Source organism: Saccostrea cucullata, unplaced genomic scaffold (genome assembly GCF_032062105.1).
Source record: "Saccostrea cucullata isolate Sc308-1 unplaced genomic scaffold, CSIRO_AGI_Scuc_v1 ctg13897, whole genome shotgun sequence".
Lineage (NCBI taxonomy): Eukaryota > Metazoa > Mollusca > Bivalvia > Ostreida > Ostreidae > Saccostrea > Saccostrea cuccullata.
This window is the reverse complement of record NW_026923889.1, coordinates 3,817-22,997: the sequence shown is the minus strand read 5'-3', so window position 1 is coordinate 22,997 and position 19,181 is coordinate 3,817. Positions and strand designations below refer to the sequence as shown.

At 31.8% G+C, this 19,181-nt stretch overlaps 2 protein-coding genes across 2 annotated transcripts; both read left to right on the top strand.

Moving 5' to 3' along the window:
* Positions 1-527: 527 nt before the first annotated feature.
* LOC134265209 (multiple epidermal growth factor-like domains protein 10) lies at positions 528-3,169 on the top strand (the record flags this gene model as incomplete). Its single annotated transcript, XM_062747463.1, has 4 exons — positions 528-665; positions 1,093-1,233; positions 2,805-2,942; positions 3,162-3,169. Coding segments are annotated over 4 exons (425 nt in total), but the record flags the coding sequence as incomplete, so codon positions are not given.
* A 6,920-nt stretch (positions 3,170-10,089) lies between these two features.
* On the top strand, positions 10,090-17,755 carry LOC134265208 (uncharacterized; the record flags this gene model as incomplete). The annotated part of the gene is made up of 6 exons (XM_062747462.1): positions 10,090-10,320; positions 14,434-14,506; positions 15,975-16,205; positions 16,457-16,708; positions 16,849-16,986; positions 17,618-17,755. Coding segments are annotated over exons 1-6 (844 nt in total), but the record flags the coding sequence as incomplete, so codon positions are not given.
* Positions 17,756-19,181: the final 1,426 nt, after the last annotated feature.

Below are 19,181 nucleotides of genomic sequence, written 5' to 3'. Positions count from 1 at the left end.
TCCTGACAAATGTCAAGAGCAGAGGTGTAACATCACCACCGGCCATTGTCTGGGCTGTGTACCGGGCTATCAAGGAACTCGCTGCAGTCAAGGTACGTTTTTGTGGTATGTTTATTTTTGGTTTTGAAAATTCTTGTTTACTCTACTCCAATTTAATATAATTGTTTAATGACCTTTTGAGCTTGAATACCGTTCGTTATCCACTCAAATTTCATTTCAAGGCAAATGTTAAAGATTCACCACGCCTCAACTTTAATTAAACTCAATATTTTATGATAGAGAAAATTAAAGATTTCTTCAAAGTTTTTTTTAATTTGTACGTAAAAAACGTTAAGGAAACAATGTGTTCTCCTTAATTAGATAAAGGATGTTTTTCTTTCTTTATGTTTTCTGAATTCATGCACCATGTGTTTATTTACATGAATACATTAGTACCAAACAAAAGTGCATATCTTAAAAAAAACATTTTTGAAGTAAATATGTTTATATGAAATCATACTCCAATGGTACTTTCCTTATATTTATAGCCTGTAATCAGTATAGTTATGGGCTTGGCTGCGTTTTATTATGTGGTAACTGCAGTGATGGCGACCCCTGTCACCACGTGACCGGGGAATGTATAAGTGGATGTAGTGAGGGGGTGACAGGGGAGAAATGTCAGACTGGTATAACTCTACCTTTATATTGAAAAAAATATAACACGCAAATATACAATGTATAATTAGGTTTACAAACAAAAGAAATTTAAACTGAAAAGAAAATCTTCTCAAGCAGATGATTAAATGATTCAAGTTCTTGAAAGAGCTTAGCAAGTACCAAAAATTATACCTTTTCAAAAATCGTGCTTTGTGTATCAATGTTTCTTTACAGTGTCTATCATATGAAATTTTACACTATTAAAAAACATACGTATCAAATAATTGTTTAGATACCAGAAATGTATAATATTTCAATCGAAATTTTAATAAATAAATCAGTCAGAAGATATACTACTAGCCGAGGATTTCACTTCATGAACTATTTTAGACTAAAAATCTGATTATGTGTTAACAGATTTAATATGCTTATAAATTACCTCTTCATTCTGCACAGAATGTTCTGTGGGGTTTTATGGAAAGAATTGCGGTCAGAGATGCAGTGAGAATTGCTTTGTTACAAACAGATGTGACCTGTTTACAGGGGAGTGTATGGGGAAATGTAAGCCAGGTTGGGAGACACCCAGATGTACACAGAGTAAGTCAAGGGATATTGAAGGGATAAATACCTTGATAAAATATATTCCTGGCCCAAAGACCTAATCTAAAATCGATATAACTCTAAAAAAATGTTGATAAGAAAATACAATTGTCATAACGTGTTTGAAAATATGTGTTATACTCAATTTTTAAGTTAAAACGGCTAATGAAAATTAAAATACCTATCCAAATTTATAATTTGGACTTACATGTAAGTATGTCAATTTATGCTTTTGGGCCTGATGTATGTTAAGTAAAGGAGAACTCGTTGCTGAAGACATTTTTCATATGTTTTCTCTGATATCAAGTGTATTGCCTGAAAAGTATGTGTTTAATACTTAGTATTGTCCATTGCAATACTTTCGTACTAAAAACCATTTACTAATTTGAACAGTTTAACCCCTTACATGGCATATACGCATTTCTACGCATCTGACTTGAAAAATGAGTATAGTGTAAAAAAAAAACAGTCATAAATTCATCAATACTGCAAATATCAGAATAAATCTTGCACTTTTGGAAAGAGAAAATAATTACAATTAAATATTTTACGGAAATTGTTTTTATTGGTTGTACCAGTTTTTTGCTAGTTTGAGTTAAACTTTGCACATTACTTGAGCGATTTTGCCATTTTCAAATCTATGCAGGGGTAACACGTTTTATGTTAAAATGCTAAATTCTGGTGATTACCTCCCAAACCCTACCCATCGCCTCAAGATACTTAAAATTGGTTTGTAAAAGATTTACATTTTACTTATAATTTTCCACACAACAATAAATTATTTTTGATATTTTTAACTTAGCAAAAAATAATAAATAGAATTAAACTGAAAAAAAAAACTAAACTTATTCTTGAAGAAATGGAAATTCCAGCATGATTATATTGTATTTCGTTGCAATGGCAACTGAAATTTTTTGATAATAATTTTCAGAAACTACACAATACATGTACCTGCTTTCAGATTTACATTGGTATATACAAAAATTACAAGAAATACTAAAAATGCATTGAAATCTTAATCTCAAATTTGTCTAGAAATGCTTAAAGTCTTTGCCATGGACGGGATTAATTGTTTACATGGTCAAAAATGTCCAAACCTTAAAATTTTATCATTTTTTACTTGTCTTAAAAGAAAGAAAGAAAATTCTTTAAAAGTTTAAATATTCTGTACCAATAAAAAAGGTTTCCTTTTTCTAAATTTAGGCTAGCAAATTTGAAAAATGTAGATGGCCGGAAAAATAACAGAAAACCTGCTTTTTTTTCGCGCTCAAGGTAAAAATTAATGGGTCGGTAGGTAGGCGGGAAATTTTCCACACTGATAATTTTAACATATTCGTTTAGGGATAAGAGGGGGAAAAAGGAAAAAAAAGTTGTAGTGTTCTGAAATTCAAAAAAAATTGACTCGGCTATTTCAAGCCAGTATGACGGGAGATGACAACCAAACTTATTTTCTGAATATGACAATACCGTCCATAAATACTGTTCTTTCCCATTAATTAAACTTTTTATTTTTTCAATTTCCCTGCTATCATTATATAATGATATAATGCCTGCTGATGATTTATAAGAATGTGAGGGAGGTATGTATGGCGATGACTGCCATCAGATCTGTGGACACTGTCTCAATGGATCATATTGTCACCACGTGAATGGAACTTGTGAAAAGGGGTGTTCTCCTGGATTTCATGGGGCGACATGTTCGACAGGTACCTTTTTCTGCCTTAGTGTAAGTAAGAATTTACAGGAAAATAAAAAACAAATTAGAAACAATACTTTTAGAAAAGAGTATAAAGAAATATTTGTGTGGAGGTGCAATTTTTTTTATTTTTTGTAAAATAAAAGTGTACTTTTCATTAAAATGAATACACGCAACACAAAAAAATGACCTGATGCTGAATAGAAATGATATCTTATGATTTTTCTAGATTGCTAGAAATGTAGGATTTAAAAAAAGAATAACATTAATGAGTATTATACCCTTAAAACTTCATTTTCTTGTTATTTTGATTTTATCATAATTATATCAATCTTTTAGGTCACCTGAGTAAACTCAGGTGACCTATTGCTATCTGTTTTCGTCCGTCGCCGTGCGTTGTGCGTCGTGCGTTAACATTTGAACATTTTCAGCTACTTCTATGCAACCAATGAACCAATTCCAACCAAATTTGGAAAAAAGCATCTATGGGTAAAGGGGAACAAAAACTGTGAATTTCATGATCCCTGCCCCTCTGGAGCCTGAGGGGTGGGACCAAAACCACTAAAATTAATGCAATCTTTAAAAATCTTCTTTACTTCTGGACATCAAGCAGTCAAACTGTTGGCATGATTGTAATCAGCATTGAAAAGCAAGAATGCCTTTTCAAAAAATATTCAATGTGTGGATCTAGGCCTAAGGGGTTCATGTGTGGTAGGGGTACTACTGATTAAAACATGTGACGTCATCACCGGTGTTTGTGACGAGGGCTGTATAGAGGGGCTACACGGACCTCTTTGTGATGAAGGTGTAACATATTGATTTGCATCGCAACAGTATATGGTGTTTGAGGAAAAAGAAAACATGATTTATTTTACAATGTGTATCTCTACCTTTTGATTCTGCAAATATTATTTTCTAAATTTTAAATAATGCAATTAAATTCAATATGTACGAGTATCGCATCAAATTATCCATAAATACCTCATTTTACAGGATCTATTCTTAGCAGATGTGTGTGTGACAATTGTGAACCCAACACCACTAGTATCATTATAAGCCTTGTGATCTCTTTATTTCTTGTTCTGACTGGAAGTATTCTTAACTTTATCATATGGAAGAGGAAAAATGGTAAGTACATGTAAATAAATTGCTGAAATCAACGCTTTTTATGCACTAAAAAAGTATGAATAATTGGTCAAAATATCAATATACAGAATTTCAGCATTTTCATTTTTTTTTTCAGAATAAAGTTTGCACGTTCTTATTAATTATAATTTATGGTAATTAAATGTACTACTTTCATGTAATCAAATTAGGAATTCCAAAACTAAGATTTGCAGCTAAACAAATTATATGAAAACAGAGGGAAATAACGTTTTTATTGATAAAATAAATAATTATAAATAATTCAAATACAAAAAAATCTATGATAATATTATATATCTATAACATATCATTTACTTAACTAAATATAAGATATAATCCTTTTATTTTTCTTTAGATAGAACTGAAAAGGTAAGTTTTATATCTGATAAACTAGAAATAATAATTCGGGTATTATTGGGTTAAGCGATTTTATTTTCAAAAAAAATTATTTGATAAGGCATATTGGCTTTATTTCTATTTATAGCCAAAAGCTTCAAGGGCAAAGATGAGGAATGTGGATGCTCCCGGAATGAGAGGTCTGATAAAATGTTTCTAGAGCCATCTTAATGTCAATTACATGTGCATACATTAAATTTTTAAGCAAGTGAATTATCTTACGTGAGAAGATGCAATGTTTAAAAATCTTTACCTTTCAATAGCTTTCTTCATCCTTTTAAAGTATTTCCCAGAAAGTTATATGTCTACAATGTAAATGAGGTTTTAAAATTCAATTGCTACTTTAACAAAAGGATAACAGCAGAGGTTTTTATATTTAGTTGACATCGAAATTCTTTTATAATGGATTCTTTTTCAGGAAAATCAACAACTGGTGAAGGGTAGGTAACCTTTTTATATACTTACATACTTAAAATTGAAACTGACATCCTTATCAATATTCTTAAACTTCGCTTCGTATTCCTTTGTTTTGTCTCATACTAGGGATGGATCCCATTATACCGACATATGTGCGCTTGATATATCAAACACATACGAAGAACTTTCTCATGACACCGAGGCTGTTGACAAAATATAAGGAAATGTTCAGAAGTAGAGGTGTGAAAAGTTTACTACCGAGCAACATTATCAGAAGACTCCTATGTTTTTAACAAATTGCAACCATGCACTTGAGTTGTATAGTCTGCACTTTTTAAACTGTTGATCTTATCTTGAGGTTCTCTTTTAATTTTAATTGATAAAAGGATTTAGATATAGACAATTATAAATTAAGCTTGATTGAATAAACCACAAATTTCTCTATCGAAAGCATGTTTGTAGTTGACCCCCCCAAAAAGAAATAACAATGGATCTTCTTATTATGTGTTATACTGCGGTTGTAAACGGGGAAGATCACTCCGGTCCTCCTAGCACCCGAATCAATTTATCATATGTTAAAGAGGTCCCTATTGGCTCTGCTCCTGATTTGTATTGTTTCATTGTACACACAAGTACCCTGAAGTTGACGTCAAAAAGATGTTTGTGTTTCTGATTGACAATATCTATGTGGTTTGTGAAGACCCGGTATTTCAACAATCTATTGGAGTTCCCATGTGTACTAATTGCTCCCTGTTATAAGCAGAGATATTTTTGTATTCATATGAAGCAGAATATATCAAAAATATTATATGTGTACAGAAAAAACTTGATGTGGCCTTCAAGTTGTCGTACTGTCAAATAACAATAGATATTTCCATACTTACGTTGATTTGATATAATGTGGTGAGATTGAGATAAAAGATACAACAAATTTTGACAAATCCGTTTCATATTTAGATATTTTGCTTAAAAAGACGTTAATGGTAACCTAAAATCCAAGCTCTTTGATAAACTTGATGACAGTAACATCAATCATCAATGTATATTTCTTAAGCAGCAATAAACCTTGATCACCTGCTTATGGAGTTTATATCTCTCAATTTTTGATATTAAAAACAATATTCTATATGCTTATCTTTACTTTTATTTTAAAAAGGAGGTAAGTTTTTGACAAACAAACATATTGATGAAACAAGAATATAATCAGTCTCCTTTGAAATTATCATTTTAGGTTCTATAGTCCATTCAATGACCTTGTTAGCAGATACAATTTATCATGAGGTAGAATGCTGTGTACGTTTTTCATAAGAATTGTTATTCAATTATTTTCACACCTTTTTATATTTTTAACAAAATTTCCCTATTTAGAAAACATACACGGCGGGTGTTTGTATTAGGGATCACACAAATGGAATAATGAATGATCCATACAGCTGATTTTGGTATTTTCCGTAACAACGGGACCAAACTGAAAATATAATCTACAATGAGTGACTTAAACGAGACATTCAATAACATAATGCTCATTAATAATATTAATTGGGAACAAAATGTACCCTTATGTGTGGGTGTAAGAATACTGGATACTTTTCTTATATATACTTAACGTTTTTTACGATGATCAAGATAAGGAGGTTGTACAAAAATTAAACAGGAAGTATTTCGTAAGTTTTATGATCGATACAATGACCTTTTGAGCAAATACAAATTATTGAATTCAGTCAAATGCTGACTGAGGTTTTTAAACTTACTGTTAGTCCATTATTTATACACTTAATTGAAGAATTTTCCCGTTATTTCCCGATGATGACAAGGAGCACACTACGGATGTGACCGGTCAGCATACGCTCACTTTTCCATGGCACCGGATCCCACCTCCGATGTTTTGGAGGTCCTTTTGCTCTGATCCTATTTTCTATTGTATTATGGACTTTTGATTTTGAATACTGTTCGTTATCTTCATGTGTTTCATCTATTAAACATTTTTTTTAAAATAGAGATCATATTTACACACGATACGTTCCTTAATAATATATAATTTTTTGCAAGATTTTGTCATTGAAGTATTGCTTCTTTTTCAAGTTAACTCGCAAAAAAATGAACCTTACCAGGCATTTGTATAAGATACCAAATGATGGTTTTGCCTGTATAATCCTTTTCGGAAAAATATTAAGTTGCCAAAGTAAAAAAAAAGAAGCCGTAAATTTTTAAAAGACAATTAGAAACAAGTTTAGAAACTCGAGGTAATTATATTATTTGAAAGCACGTGTTACACATACGTGGTACAATTAGCTGTGTAGATATTTAAATTTAATCCTTTATTTTAATCTTTTTATATTTATAACAAAATACAGCCTATTTAGAAAACATAATATGCTCTTTGTATTAATACACACAAAAAGTCTTTTCATTGGTGTTTAGGTACATGTAGAGTTTAACAAAACAAGTTTTAAATGAGCCACCACCAGCCAGTATTATTTATTAAATTCAACTTAGAGAAAAGCTCATTCAAATTTTTTTTTCATCGGAGTTTTCCCTCTTTCTTTTAACGACCATTCGCCTACTAACATCTTATTTTGAGAAAATACAGGCTAATGACAAAGAAGATGAAGAAAGAAGGTATAATTGATTGCAAAAACATTCTTAAGCGTTGAAAGACTAATGTCTTTTATATTGTATTGATGACGGCTGAAAATGTTTCAAAGTAAATTAACTTTTTCTGTTCATCAAACATATCGAGTGGAACCACGGAACTTCGAGCTTTCCATCTTTCAGTGGAGTATTTTATTTCACGGTTTTTGAAATATAAAGGAAACAGTGCAATTGGTATTCAATCTCAAATAAACATCAATTACAATGCGGACCTACAGCTAAGATCAGGGGACACGGAGAAATGGGCATCCCTTGTCAATCGGTTACACCCACTGCGTCCCTGTAATGATAAATTCCGTTGAGAACCTATCGTTTAGTTACAAGTGTATGGAACGCCGTCACTGCCTTATAGCAGAACACTACAATTGCATTGTGTCAACTTTCCATTACATTATGTCAACTCTTTATGACATTTACACACACTACTACTGCGTTATGTCAACTGTCCATTACATTATGTTAAGTCTTTATGGCATTAACTCGCACTTCAATTACATTGCGCCAATCTTCCATTGCATTATATCAGCTCTTTATGACATTATGTCAAAACAATTTTACGTGTTTTTATATAATTTCAACTCATTATTACATTATGTGCACTCTCTATTATTTCGTCTAAGTAGTTCATTACATGATGTGAATTTATCTTTAATTCAATATCAAGTCGCTATAACACGATGTCAGAATTTCATTACATGATGTGGAAAAAAATGTCACATGTGGCCAATTCTTTACTATATTGTGTCATCAATATGCTACATGACGACGGGAATCTATTACATGGTGTCAATTTTCCCTTTCTTTTTGACAAGTCATTATTATGTTATGCCATTGTATCTTTACATTGTGTCTAAAATGCTTAGCCTCTTGTCAGCATATCTTAGAATATTTCAGCTCTTTATTGTGTGACGTAAGGTTTTGGTTATAATTATCGCAAATAATAGTATGTGTCATGCAGCAATATTTTTCTTTTTATATTGAATTATTTTGAAAAGTCCGAAACTTCTGATCTTACTACAAAACACTGTCCTAAGTTTTTTATCAGTCTTTAACCCTCCTTTAAAAAAAAAGTGTCTACTAAACACATTGTATTTCATACGTGCACTGGTTGGTTGGTGGGAAGAGGGGGAATACCACCCTCCCATCTTTAGTGACCAAAATATGCATGAAATTAATCAATTAATTTTACTTTGTAGGATATTGCATCAGTTTTACACAAAAGTATAACTGATAAAAGTTGAAACGTTTTATAAAAAAATCTAAAGCCTGAAAGCTTCCGGGCTTTCACCCCCTGGTCCCCAACTTAGACACCATATCGTCCCCCGATACTACTCTTTTCAAGAACCCAAGATCGCTACTGATATGAACCCATGTTTACTAAGGCATGGTCAATTGATTTAAGTGAGGGACTGGTAGATTTTTGTAACAAAATTCTGGTCCTGTAATAGTTGAAAAATGACTAATTCCAGTGACGTTGCATCGTTTTTGAAAGTTGGGGGAGGTTTGTCAGCCAGAAAAAAATAACGTACAAGAAAAAGCAAAAAAAAAAAAAAAAAAAAAAAAAAAAAAAAAAAATTATCCAAACTCGAAAATCCAATTTCGGGTGAAGAGGGGGGGGGGGGGGGGTCCAACTTCGATCAGTCCTAAAAAAAAAATTCCAAATATACTACATTACCCTTACACTTCAGCAAAAAGTGGGGCTGAATTTCAATGAACATTTTCTATGAGAAAATTATGTTGGAAAAAAGAGGAAGTCAGACCGGTGCCCCCCCCTCATATAATGTGTCTGTAATTCGTCCTAATTAATCAGGACCCCTCCTTCCTAGTCGTGAAAACACGGTTATCAACTTTGACATAATGTAAATGTATTTTACAGCACGTAATGAACATTTGTAATCAACATGATAAAGAATTAACACAATGTAAAGATAGTTTTAAATCACATAAGAAAGAGTTAACATATTCTTATTAAATATCCACATAAAAGAATGGAGTTTTGACATAATGTAATAAAGTGTTGATATAATATGGAACGCCGAGACTGTCTCCATAATATATGTTCACATTATGTTATAAACCCTTTTACATCACGTAATAAAGCATTGACATAAAGGTAAGATGTATTCACCTCACATTGTGATGACCTGGGCGTAAAATAAAAATACATTAACATCACGTAATAATGCTTTGTTATAATAGAAATATACACTCACAAAAGGGAATGGACTTTGACTTAATGTAATGATAAATTTAATCATAGAATACATGTAAAACGAAATTAACTTGACGTAATGCAATTTTGACCTCACATATTAAAGAAAGGAAATAATATAAAGAAACATTCATTTCACGTAATAAAGTTTTAACACAATGTAAACATATTTTAACTTCATATAATGAACTTTGGTCTTCAAGTTATAAAGTGCCGACATAATGGAAGAATGTGTTTACTTCATGTAATGCAGCATTGACATGATGTAAAGATATTCTTACATTACCCCATAAAAAATTGACATATCGTAAAGATATGTTCACATCACGTAATGATAGATTGACATAATGAATGCATAGTTTTATGCTATAAGGCAGTGATGGCGTTCCATACAAGTGCTTTATAATTTTACTTTACTTATACATGTAAATAAACCAACTAGGAAGTTGTAAGACGACGTAGTATTTAAAACGCTTAGTTTTATTGGAATGACAATGAACCTATAAACTTGTTCTTTTTCATGATAAGGACACTGCCGAAAAATGTATGATGTATGCATGATAAGGTAAGTTTTATTTAAATCACACCAATTTAAGATTTTTTTATTAATTAAATGGAAGGAATCCACCTCCCATTCAAATATCCGGTAAAACAATATTTGTTTTGTCGAGATTGATGACTACCTCTCTCGTTTAATAAACCTACGGTGGATTGTCGGTCTATTCTAGTACATTTCCTATCAATGTTACATATAAATAATGTTTCTGTTTAAGTTGGTCTTATCTACACAGGAAAAATGTCCACATGTGTTAAACATATGTTTGGTTTCACATGTGTTCAACACATGTTTTATGCATGTAATACATGTGTGTAAATAAACACATGTAAAATATGTGTTTCATTTATATGTAAAACATATATAATATACACATGTTATACACCTGTGAGATAATATATATGTTAAACACATGTTTTTCACCACACATGTATAACACGTATTATATATATGTAATATATGTGTGCAAAAATACAGATGAATTATATACATGTTTAATTTATATAAAATATATGTGTATTCATAAACACATGTTATACACATGTTAAGTTTTATCTCATATGTGTGTGTATATTAATTCAAAAGAATTTGTAAATGTTAGTAAAATTTTACTCATGAGTCATGTCAAGTTTTACTTTGTTTATCCCCCCCCCCCTTTCCCTTCTAAAAAAAACTTTCACAATTTTTTTTTCTGTAATAATGCATTTATCAGACAAAATTGATAAAGAATGAATTCATTTTCTTTTCATTTTAAATCTTTTGGGCTTGGATTACTTCTTGAGTAAAATTAGAATAATTCCGTAATTGTCTCCGGGCCGGTTTTGTCTTTTATCGGATGAAAATGTACGTCATTTTTGACGTCACTGCTGCAGCAGACGTGGAAAGGTAAGTGATCTCCAAACAATTTTAAAAAGACTTTTAAGTCATATTGTTTAAATATCATTTCATTATAGTTACAGGTGCGTATGAACTTTCTATATACATGTAATACTCTTATCATTGTGACTTGTCATGCATTTCGTAAACCTAACGATAATAATCTGTAAGTAATTTTGGTGAAAAATGTTTCTGACTGAATGTAAGCACGGGCACTGGAAGTTAATGTAAATATATAGTATGTGTATGTATAAAAAAGACCCTTCTTTTTTTTATATACATACACATACTATACTATTTATATTAACTTCCAGTGCCCGTGAATGTAAGCGGTTACATGTTAGGCTAAAGGCATTACTATTTTTTATAATTTGTATACAGGTAAGTAATTTTGGATAAATTTGTTTCTGAATGAACGTAAACATTACATGTTAGGCTATTTTTTAAAGGCATTATTGGTTTTCCTTTTGTGACTGATATGAAAGTGAAAGTGGAAACCTTGAAACCATTGTGACTGTCAGTTGGTGTTTATGTATGCTGAGATGGCTGTCAAGTCGATTCTTTCATCAACTTAATGACAAATGTTTGTTTTTATGGCCTAGAGATGCATGCAGTAACTTGAGTTCAGTGTCACATTGCTGCGTCTAAAAAGCCCAAAGCTGATAAGACTAGCGATTGATCCTAAAGCTGATTTGACAGAAGATTGCATCTTCACAATATTAAAGGTAAAAATAAATACTACTTGCAATAAAAAATCAAAGTAAACATCTGTAATGTCTCCTTCATGACAAAATATTTTTTGTTACATTGTAATTTCTTTTGGTTCCTTTATAATTCTACATTTGTTGTTTGTACGACTTCATAAATAATAAGTCCAACTCAATGCTACAATAATTTTATTCTATATTATAAAACAGTTTTAATCCAGTGCACTTTTAAAATATGGAAAGTATGAATAGAATTTACTTTACTGTAAATGACTTCAGTGGGGAAGGGGGGGTTATTGATTTTGAATTTCAGTTAAAAATTAATAATAACAGTGACATCCAACTTTCAAGGTACAAGTACATGTGCATATGAATTGATTGTTGAAAGTACATCAGCTAGCTAATCCATTGGATATTTACATCTATTATGTACCGGTATTCATTACCTGACATTTATTATTTTTTTCCAACACTAGAGAACATAGTTTCTGGTAAAAAGTAAGATATTTATTAAGACTATTAAGAACCTACAAACATGTACTCTCTCTTTTTTGTAGTTGTAGTTTTGTAGTTTAATTAAGTTTTAGTTATGCTTAGAAGATATCTTCAAAACAACGTTTGGGATATCCTGGAATCACACTGTCTGTTTTTCTGCCTGTCTACTTCTCTGTAGTATTTTTGTCCAAAAATAAAATATTTGTGTCAGAATCTTCTTAATTTTCGGCGATATGAATATTAGTAATACTGTTTGAACATTCCAAATTTAATTTTCAAAATAAAAAAAATGCTTTTTTAGCCTTTTTATGACTTTATTATGAAGCAAATCTTCCAACAGTGTAATTGTCTTGCAAATTACATCATAGGTTTCCACAAAACACCTAGTATAGTATATATAACATTAGTTTTATCTCTTATCATATCTCTGTTGGTGAATTGGGCATACATTTGTTTGCTGAACTTTAATATTACTTGTAGAATTGATTTTGTAATTTAAGAATTGTTTTATTTTTACTTTTGAAATTTTTGTAGAGACCATTCTGTGCCACAAAGAAATTGTTCAGGAAAGGGAGAAATGGTGGATTTGCATTTTGGTAACAGTTCAAAGAGAGTTCATAATGGTTAAGCTCATGGAAGATCAGAGGGAGGACAACTGAAGAAAACTGAAAGATACAGAAGGAAAAAGAACAAGAAAATATATGAAATTGGGAGGATGTACACAATCTTGTCTGCATATGACCTGTGAAGATTTAATTCTCATTCTTATTTGCATGCTGTAATATCAAATAACTGGATTTTTCATAAATTTACAATAGAGAATACATGACAAATGTTATATGTGATATTTCAATTTTGCTTTGGACACTTTCATGTCAAATCATATAAATTATAAAAAAGTACATGGCCTAATTATGTTATTCATTTGTACATGTATGCATGTTTAACTATTTAATCATTTTGTGGAAATCTTATAATTGTACTCAACTTAGAATATGTAAAATATATGTATCGACAAATGCTACTGACTTGTTTGTATACTTTCCTGTTTAGAAAGTACACTGAAAAATAAGTTATTTCTCTTGATGAAAATGATTTATCAAAAAAGTTGTGTAAGCATTTTAAGATATTAATTTTCAAATATTTAACCCATGAAGATAGATCATTGGAATGTAATGGATATTCATCTAAAGCAGAAATATCTGATTTTTAAATGTGTACAAGAATGTGTTTTTCCTTGTGATAAATATTGAAAGAGAACAGATGTAACTATTTCATTTGACTTACATATGCTGCCCATTTCATATTATTCACATTTGTGGACAGACATGAAAAAAGTATAAAAATGAAAATAAGTACAACAGTAATATCATACATGTATAATTCGCATATAAAGTATAACATATATAAAACACATGTTTAACACATGTTTCATATGTATAAATATACAATGTGTTTATTTTTACACATGTTAAACACATGTGAAACATATGTTTAACATGTGTAAAAATAAACACCCTATACATGTGTGCTCCTTTTATGTGTTTTAGATGTGTAAAAAATATATGTTAAACACATGTTTAACATATGTTCAACACATGTGGACATTTTTCCTGTGTAGTCACCATATAATTGAAAAGAGTATTGACACAAAATTTATTAGTTTATTAATTTTGTCGTTCCTTTTCAGTCTTATCAACATCAAATTAAGTTGTTTGGTTATAGAACTATCATTTCAATGTTTCCTAAACAAGCAAAACATAACACAAATTTCTCTTCATTTCCCAGTAGAAAAAAGGCATATTTAAGCGCATATCTTATGCAATGCTTATTTTTTTTGGTCACACTTAATAATGGCACGGGAGTTTTTGATATTCTATGAGCCAATGACCTTTAGTCCTACCACTTACAAGTATCAAATTACTTTCCCGTACAGGCTTGACTGCAACATTTGTTCTTTGACTGTGTAACTAATTCAATTATGGACTTTTGAGTGTTACTTGTGCTCATTATCTCCATATATTTGAAAACTTATTTTGAATAGGAAAGAAGAAAGATGGACATGGTAGTCGGCATTACCCTGATATTTCTGCTTGTGAGTTGTACAAAATCTTATGGTAAGGATTTAAAAAATTAAATTAAACTACTTTTTTCGCAAGTTACTGCGTTCAATCCCCACCTTCTTAGTCCAGTGACTTTTCACTCCCAAAATGTTTTATGACAAAAAGTGCACATTATAAATAGCATATGTTTACTTCTTAATTGACAATAAGAAGTCGTATTAAGATACAAGCAGTTACAGTGTATATTAAAAAGTAGGTCAAGTTCAAGGATAACTATGTCAAAAACCATCGGAAAACACAAAAGGCACAAGTGTATGTGGGCAAACTATCAAATTGATATATTATAATTCTCGAGATATAATGTGTGACAGACGGACGGACAAAAAGCCACCGGATAAAGTGATCCTTAAGTGATCTGCAGGAGATACACAGAATCTAAAAAATGCATGAATGTTTACTCATACAAAATATCTATTTTCTTTAGATCAAATCAAAAGGCATGTCACTGTTTAAATATCTATTAGTAAAGTTACTTGGTACCTGGGCTGACATTTTTGTTAAAGTCACTTATTCCCTTGTTTAAAAATTCAACATGGAAATTAATACCATGCATTTGAAAGAAATTTAATTAAGAATTACAATTCATATTAAACAACAATTATTTAAGAAATAAGGTATCATTTTTAAACATCTATCGGGATATGAATAACCCGCATTTATAGCCCGATAGATGTTTTAAAATGATACCTTAATACTTATCTTTACATTTGTGAGTTTTTCATACTTTATATTTAACTGATTGTGACTTTCGTGTGAAATGCATTATTTTTCAAACCCAACGGCATGTATGTTATCCACTGAACGCGCGTCGACCCTTTATGACGTCACTAAGAAATTACTCGATTGATTATCTATATGCACACCTATGACCTCTTGAACCCCCTACCTGTATTTATACAGTTATAGATACGCATTGCTTTCAGTAGTGTTATATAAAGGAAAACATTTGCAAATGTAAATATTTCATGTTATTAAAACTAGTGATTCCCAAGCTAAATATATAAAATACATTAAATCACAACATTTATCATAGACATTTTATCTCATAAATCAGGAATTAACTGTTTACAGAAATTTTTTTCTCATATATTTTTAATAATCAATTAATATATGAAATATAGAAAATATAATACGGTAAAGAATTGTTTTCCATATGTCTTATTATTTTAGCAAAATTGAATTTTACGGAATAAATCCTTGAATTAACATGATTATGATGGATGCAAGAGTTAGTTATCCTTCCGAAAATATTACATAGGAGCGTTGTGTTAGAGAGAGGGGGGATAAAGTGATCCTTAAGTGCTCTGCAGGAGATACACAGAAAGCTTATGCCAACTCGTCTGAAACTTATTACGACTTGTCAGAAAAAAAAATATTTGTGAATTAGAAACCGAGACTGCGCATTAATATATTGCTGTTTTACAATGAGGTGTAATGCTAAATAGAATGTACTTTACGACAGAAAACTTAGCTGTGAATAAACCAGCATGGCAACAGAGTAACTGGCCTGACAAGCCAATAGAATGGGGAGCAGCGAAGGCGGTAGACGGACAATATTCAGACCGCGGGGCTTCAGGAGGACAGTGTACACAATCAGGACCAAGTCAATCAACGGCAGAGTGGAGAGTAGATCTGGAGAGTGTGGTCAGCATCAGTTACATCAACATCTTCTACAGAACGGATAATGCACCTAGTAGGTAGTATAAACATTATATATGGGGATGTGTGTTAAGTACTTTACGTGTACATTTAACACGGTAACCCCTCCTAACCAAATCCTAGATTTGCAAAATGTAGCTAAGTTGCCTTAAAAAAGATGACATTAATTAGTATTGTTGACCATGAGAAGCAAAACCCTTAGAACTTTAATCATGATTGTTTCATGTCCTGGTGCCTCTACGATCTTTTTTCCCTCTGAGTTACAGCTACATATTTTGTTTCAAGGTCCTGGTTATTACTACGATCGCTTCGCTGGCTTTTTTGTCTACGTTTCCAATACCACAAGAAAGCAGGACGGCCATCTTTGTTTCCATGAGTTACAACAAGTAGACAGAACACCGACAGAGAACCAGACAATTAGCTGTCCTGTACATGGACGTTATGTTATATACTACAACGAGAGGAGACTGGATGTGACATATCCAACTTTCTATTCTACATATGCATTTAACGAACTGTGTGAATTGGAAGTTATTGGTGAGCACTGTTTAGGCTAGTTTAATGTCCATTTTTCGGATATTAATCATACATCAAAATAATATATAGTAATACATGTACCGGTATATCAAAATGATCGCTGTATTTCCTAGCAGTAAATAGATCTATATTCTCTTCAGGATGTTCTGATCCAACCTTTTATGGAGAAAACTGTGATCAGCCATGTTCAGCGAACTGTCAGGAACGAAGATGTACCATCACTACAGGAGAATGTCTGGGTTGTATACAGGGGTATCAAGGGCTTATGTGTAATCAAGGTCAGCGAATAAGCATATCAATGAAGGATATGGAGTTAACGAACAGTATTCAATCTCAAATTCCATTAAACAATATACAAAATAAGAGCAGAGCAAACATGGACCTCCGAAACATCAGAGGTGGGATCAGGTGCCATGGAGGAGTGAGCATCCCCTGCCGACCGGTCACACCCGCCGTGTGAACTTGGATATAAAGGCCCCGTCTGTTCTTGTAAGACTTGTTTGAACAAAGCCAATTTATGCCGTTGGAATGTTTTAACTAAAATTTAAACAAAATAGGGTATATTGCTGTATCGAAAACAAAGATGCAGATTTTCCAAAAAAAGAATATTTTTTGCACACTCTCCATTAACCTCAATTAAAATAGACAGTAATCACTTTTATTAGTGAGAAAAAAGCACGTATTTTATTGAAGATACTAAATTTTTATGGAAAAAATTCATTATAATGTTTTCATTATTCAGCACTCCAATACCGCACACTCATCGTCAGTCTTGAATTCTGATAATGTGACGATCTTTTGAAAACCTTTACAGTGTAGAATTAATAATGTAGTAAATATGCGTTATTTTTTACATGTATGAAATGAAAATTTTGCTCTTATTCTTGGTTGTTTTATTGGTCCTTTCAGTATGTGACATTCAGAGGTACGGTCTGGAGTGTTCATTTATGTGTGGTAACTGTAGTGACGGGATTACATGTAACCATGTCAACGGAACGTGCCTGAACGGATGTGACGTAGGAGTGGAGGGCGAGAAATGTCAGAATGGTGAGGCTTGTCATTGATTTTATACGAAAATGATTTTTTTTTTCTAATTGTTTTTCATTAGTTGTAAATAAATGCAAAATTATGTTAACTGTAATGTTAAGAGTTAAAGCCTTCAGACCAGTAAATTTTAAGGCGTCTACGTTGACATGGAAATCCTGAGTTTTTGAATGTTTAATAGGAAAATTGAATAAAGAGTAGGATGATTTTAAAGCCTGTGAATTTCCTTATTTGGATTTAAGACTATATTTTTTATACCCCCCGCAAACGAAGTTTGGGGAGTGGGGTGGGGTGGGGTAGGAATCACCTTGTCCGTCTGTCTGTGCAAACGTGTCCGGTCCATATCTTTCTTACGGAGAAACATTAGAATCTACTACTTCATACAAAGATTGCCCATGACCTAATGGTGTGTCATGACCTTGACCCAAGTTCATTTGAGGAAGATTAAAGGTCACTGGAAGAAAAAAGAACCATAATTCGTGTCCAGTCCATATCTTTTTTTATGGGTAGATTTTGTAGGTTCTAATTTCACACAAAGGTTGCAAATGACATAAGGGTGTGTCATGTTCTTTAACCAAGGTCATTTGAGGAAGTTCAAGTTCACTGGAAGAAAAATTTCATAACTTCTGTCCGGTCCAAATCATTCTTATGGATAAACTTGGTAGCTTCTAAATTCACACAAAGATTCTTCCTGACCTAAGGCTGTGTCATGATCTTGACCCAAGGTCATTTGGGGAAGTTCAAGGTCACAGGAAGAAAAAAATTAATAATTCGTGTCCGGTCCATATCTTTCTTATGGATAAACTTGGTAGGTTCAAATTTCACACAAAGATTTCTCCTGACCTGAGGTTGTTTCATGATCTTGATCCAAGGTCATATGGGGAAGTTCAAGGTCACTGGAAAAAAATTTCATAATTCGTGTCCGGTCCATACATTTTTTTATGGAGAAACTTTATAGTTTCTAATTTCACATAAAGATTGCTTACAACCTATGGGTGTGTCATGACTTTAACCCAAGGACATTTATGGAAGTTCAAGGTCACTGGAGGAAAAATTTCATAATTTGTATCTGGTCTATATCTTTCTTATGGATGAACTTGGTAGATTCTAATCTCACACAATGATTTCTCCTGACATAAGGATGTGTCATGATCTCGAACCGAGGTCATTTGGGGAATTCAAGGTCACTGGAAGAAAAATTTCATAATTTATGTCCAGTCCATATCTTATGGTTAAAACATAGTAGGTTCTAAATTCACACAAAGATTCCTCCTGACCTAAGGTTGTGTCGGGACCTTGATCCAAGGTCATATGGGGAAGTTCAAGGTCATTGGAAGAAAAAATTCATAATTCGTGTCCGGTCTATATTTTTTTATGGATAAACTTGGTAAGTTCTAATTTAACACAAAGATTTCTCCTGACATAAGGA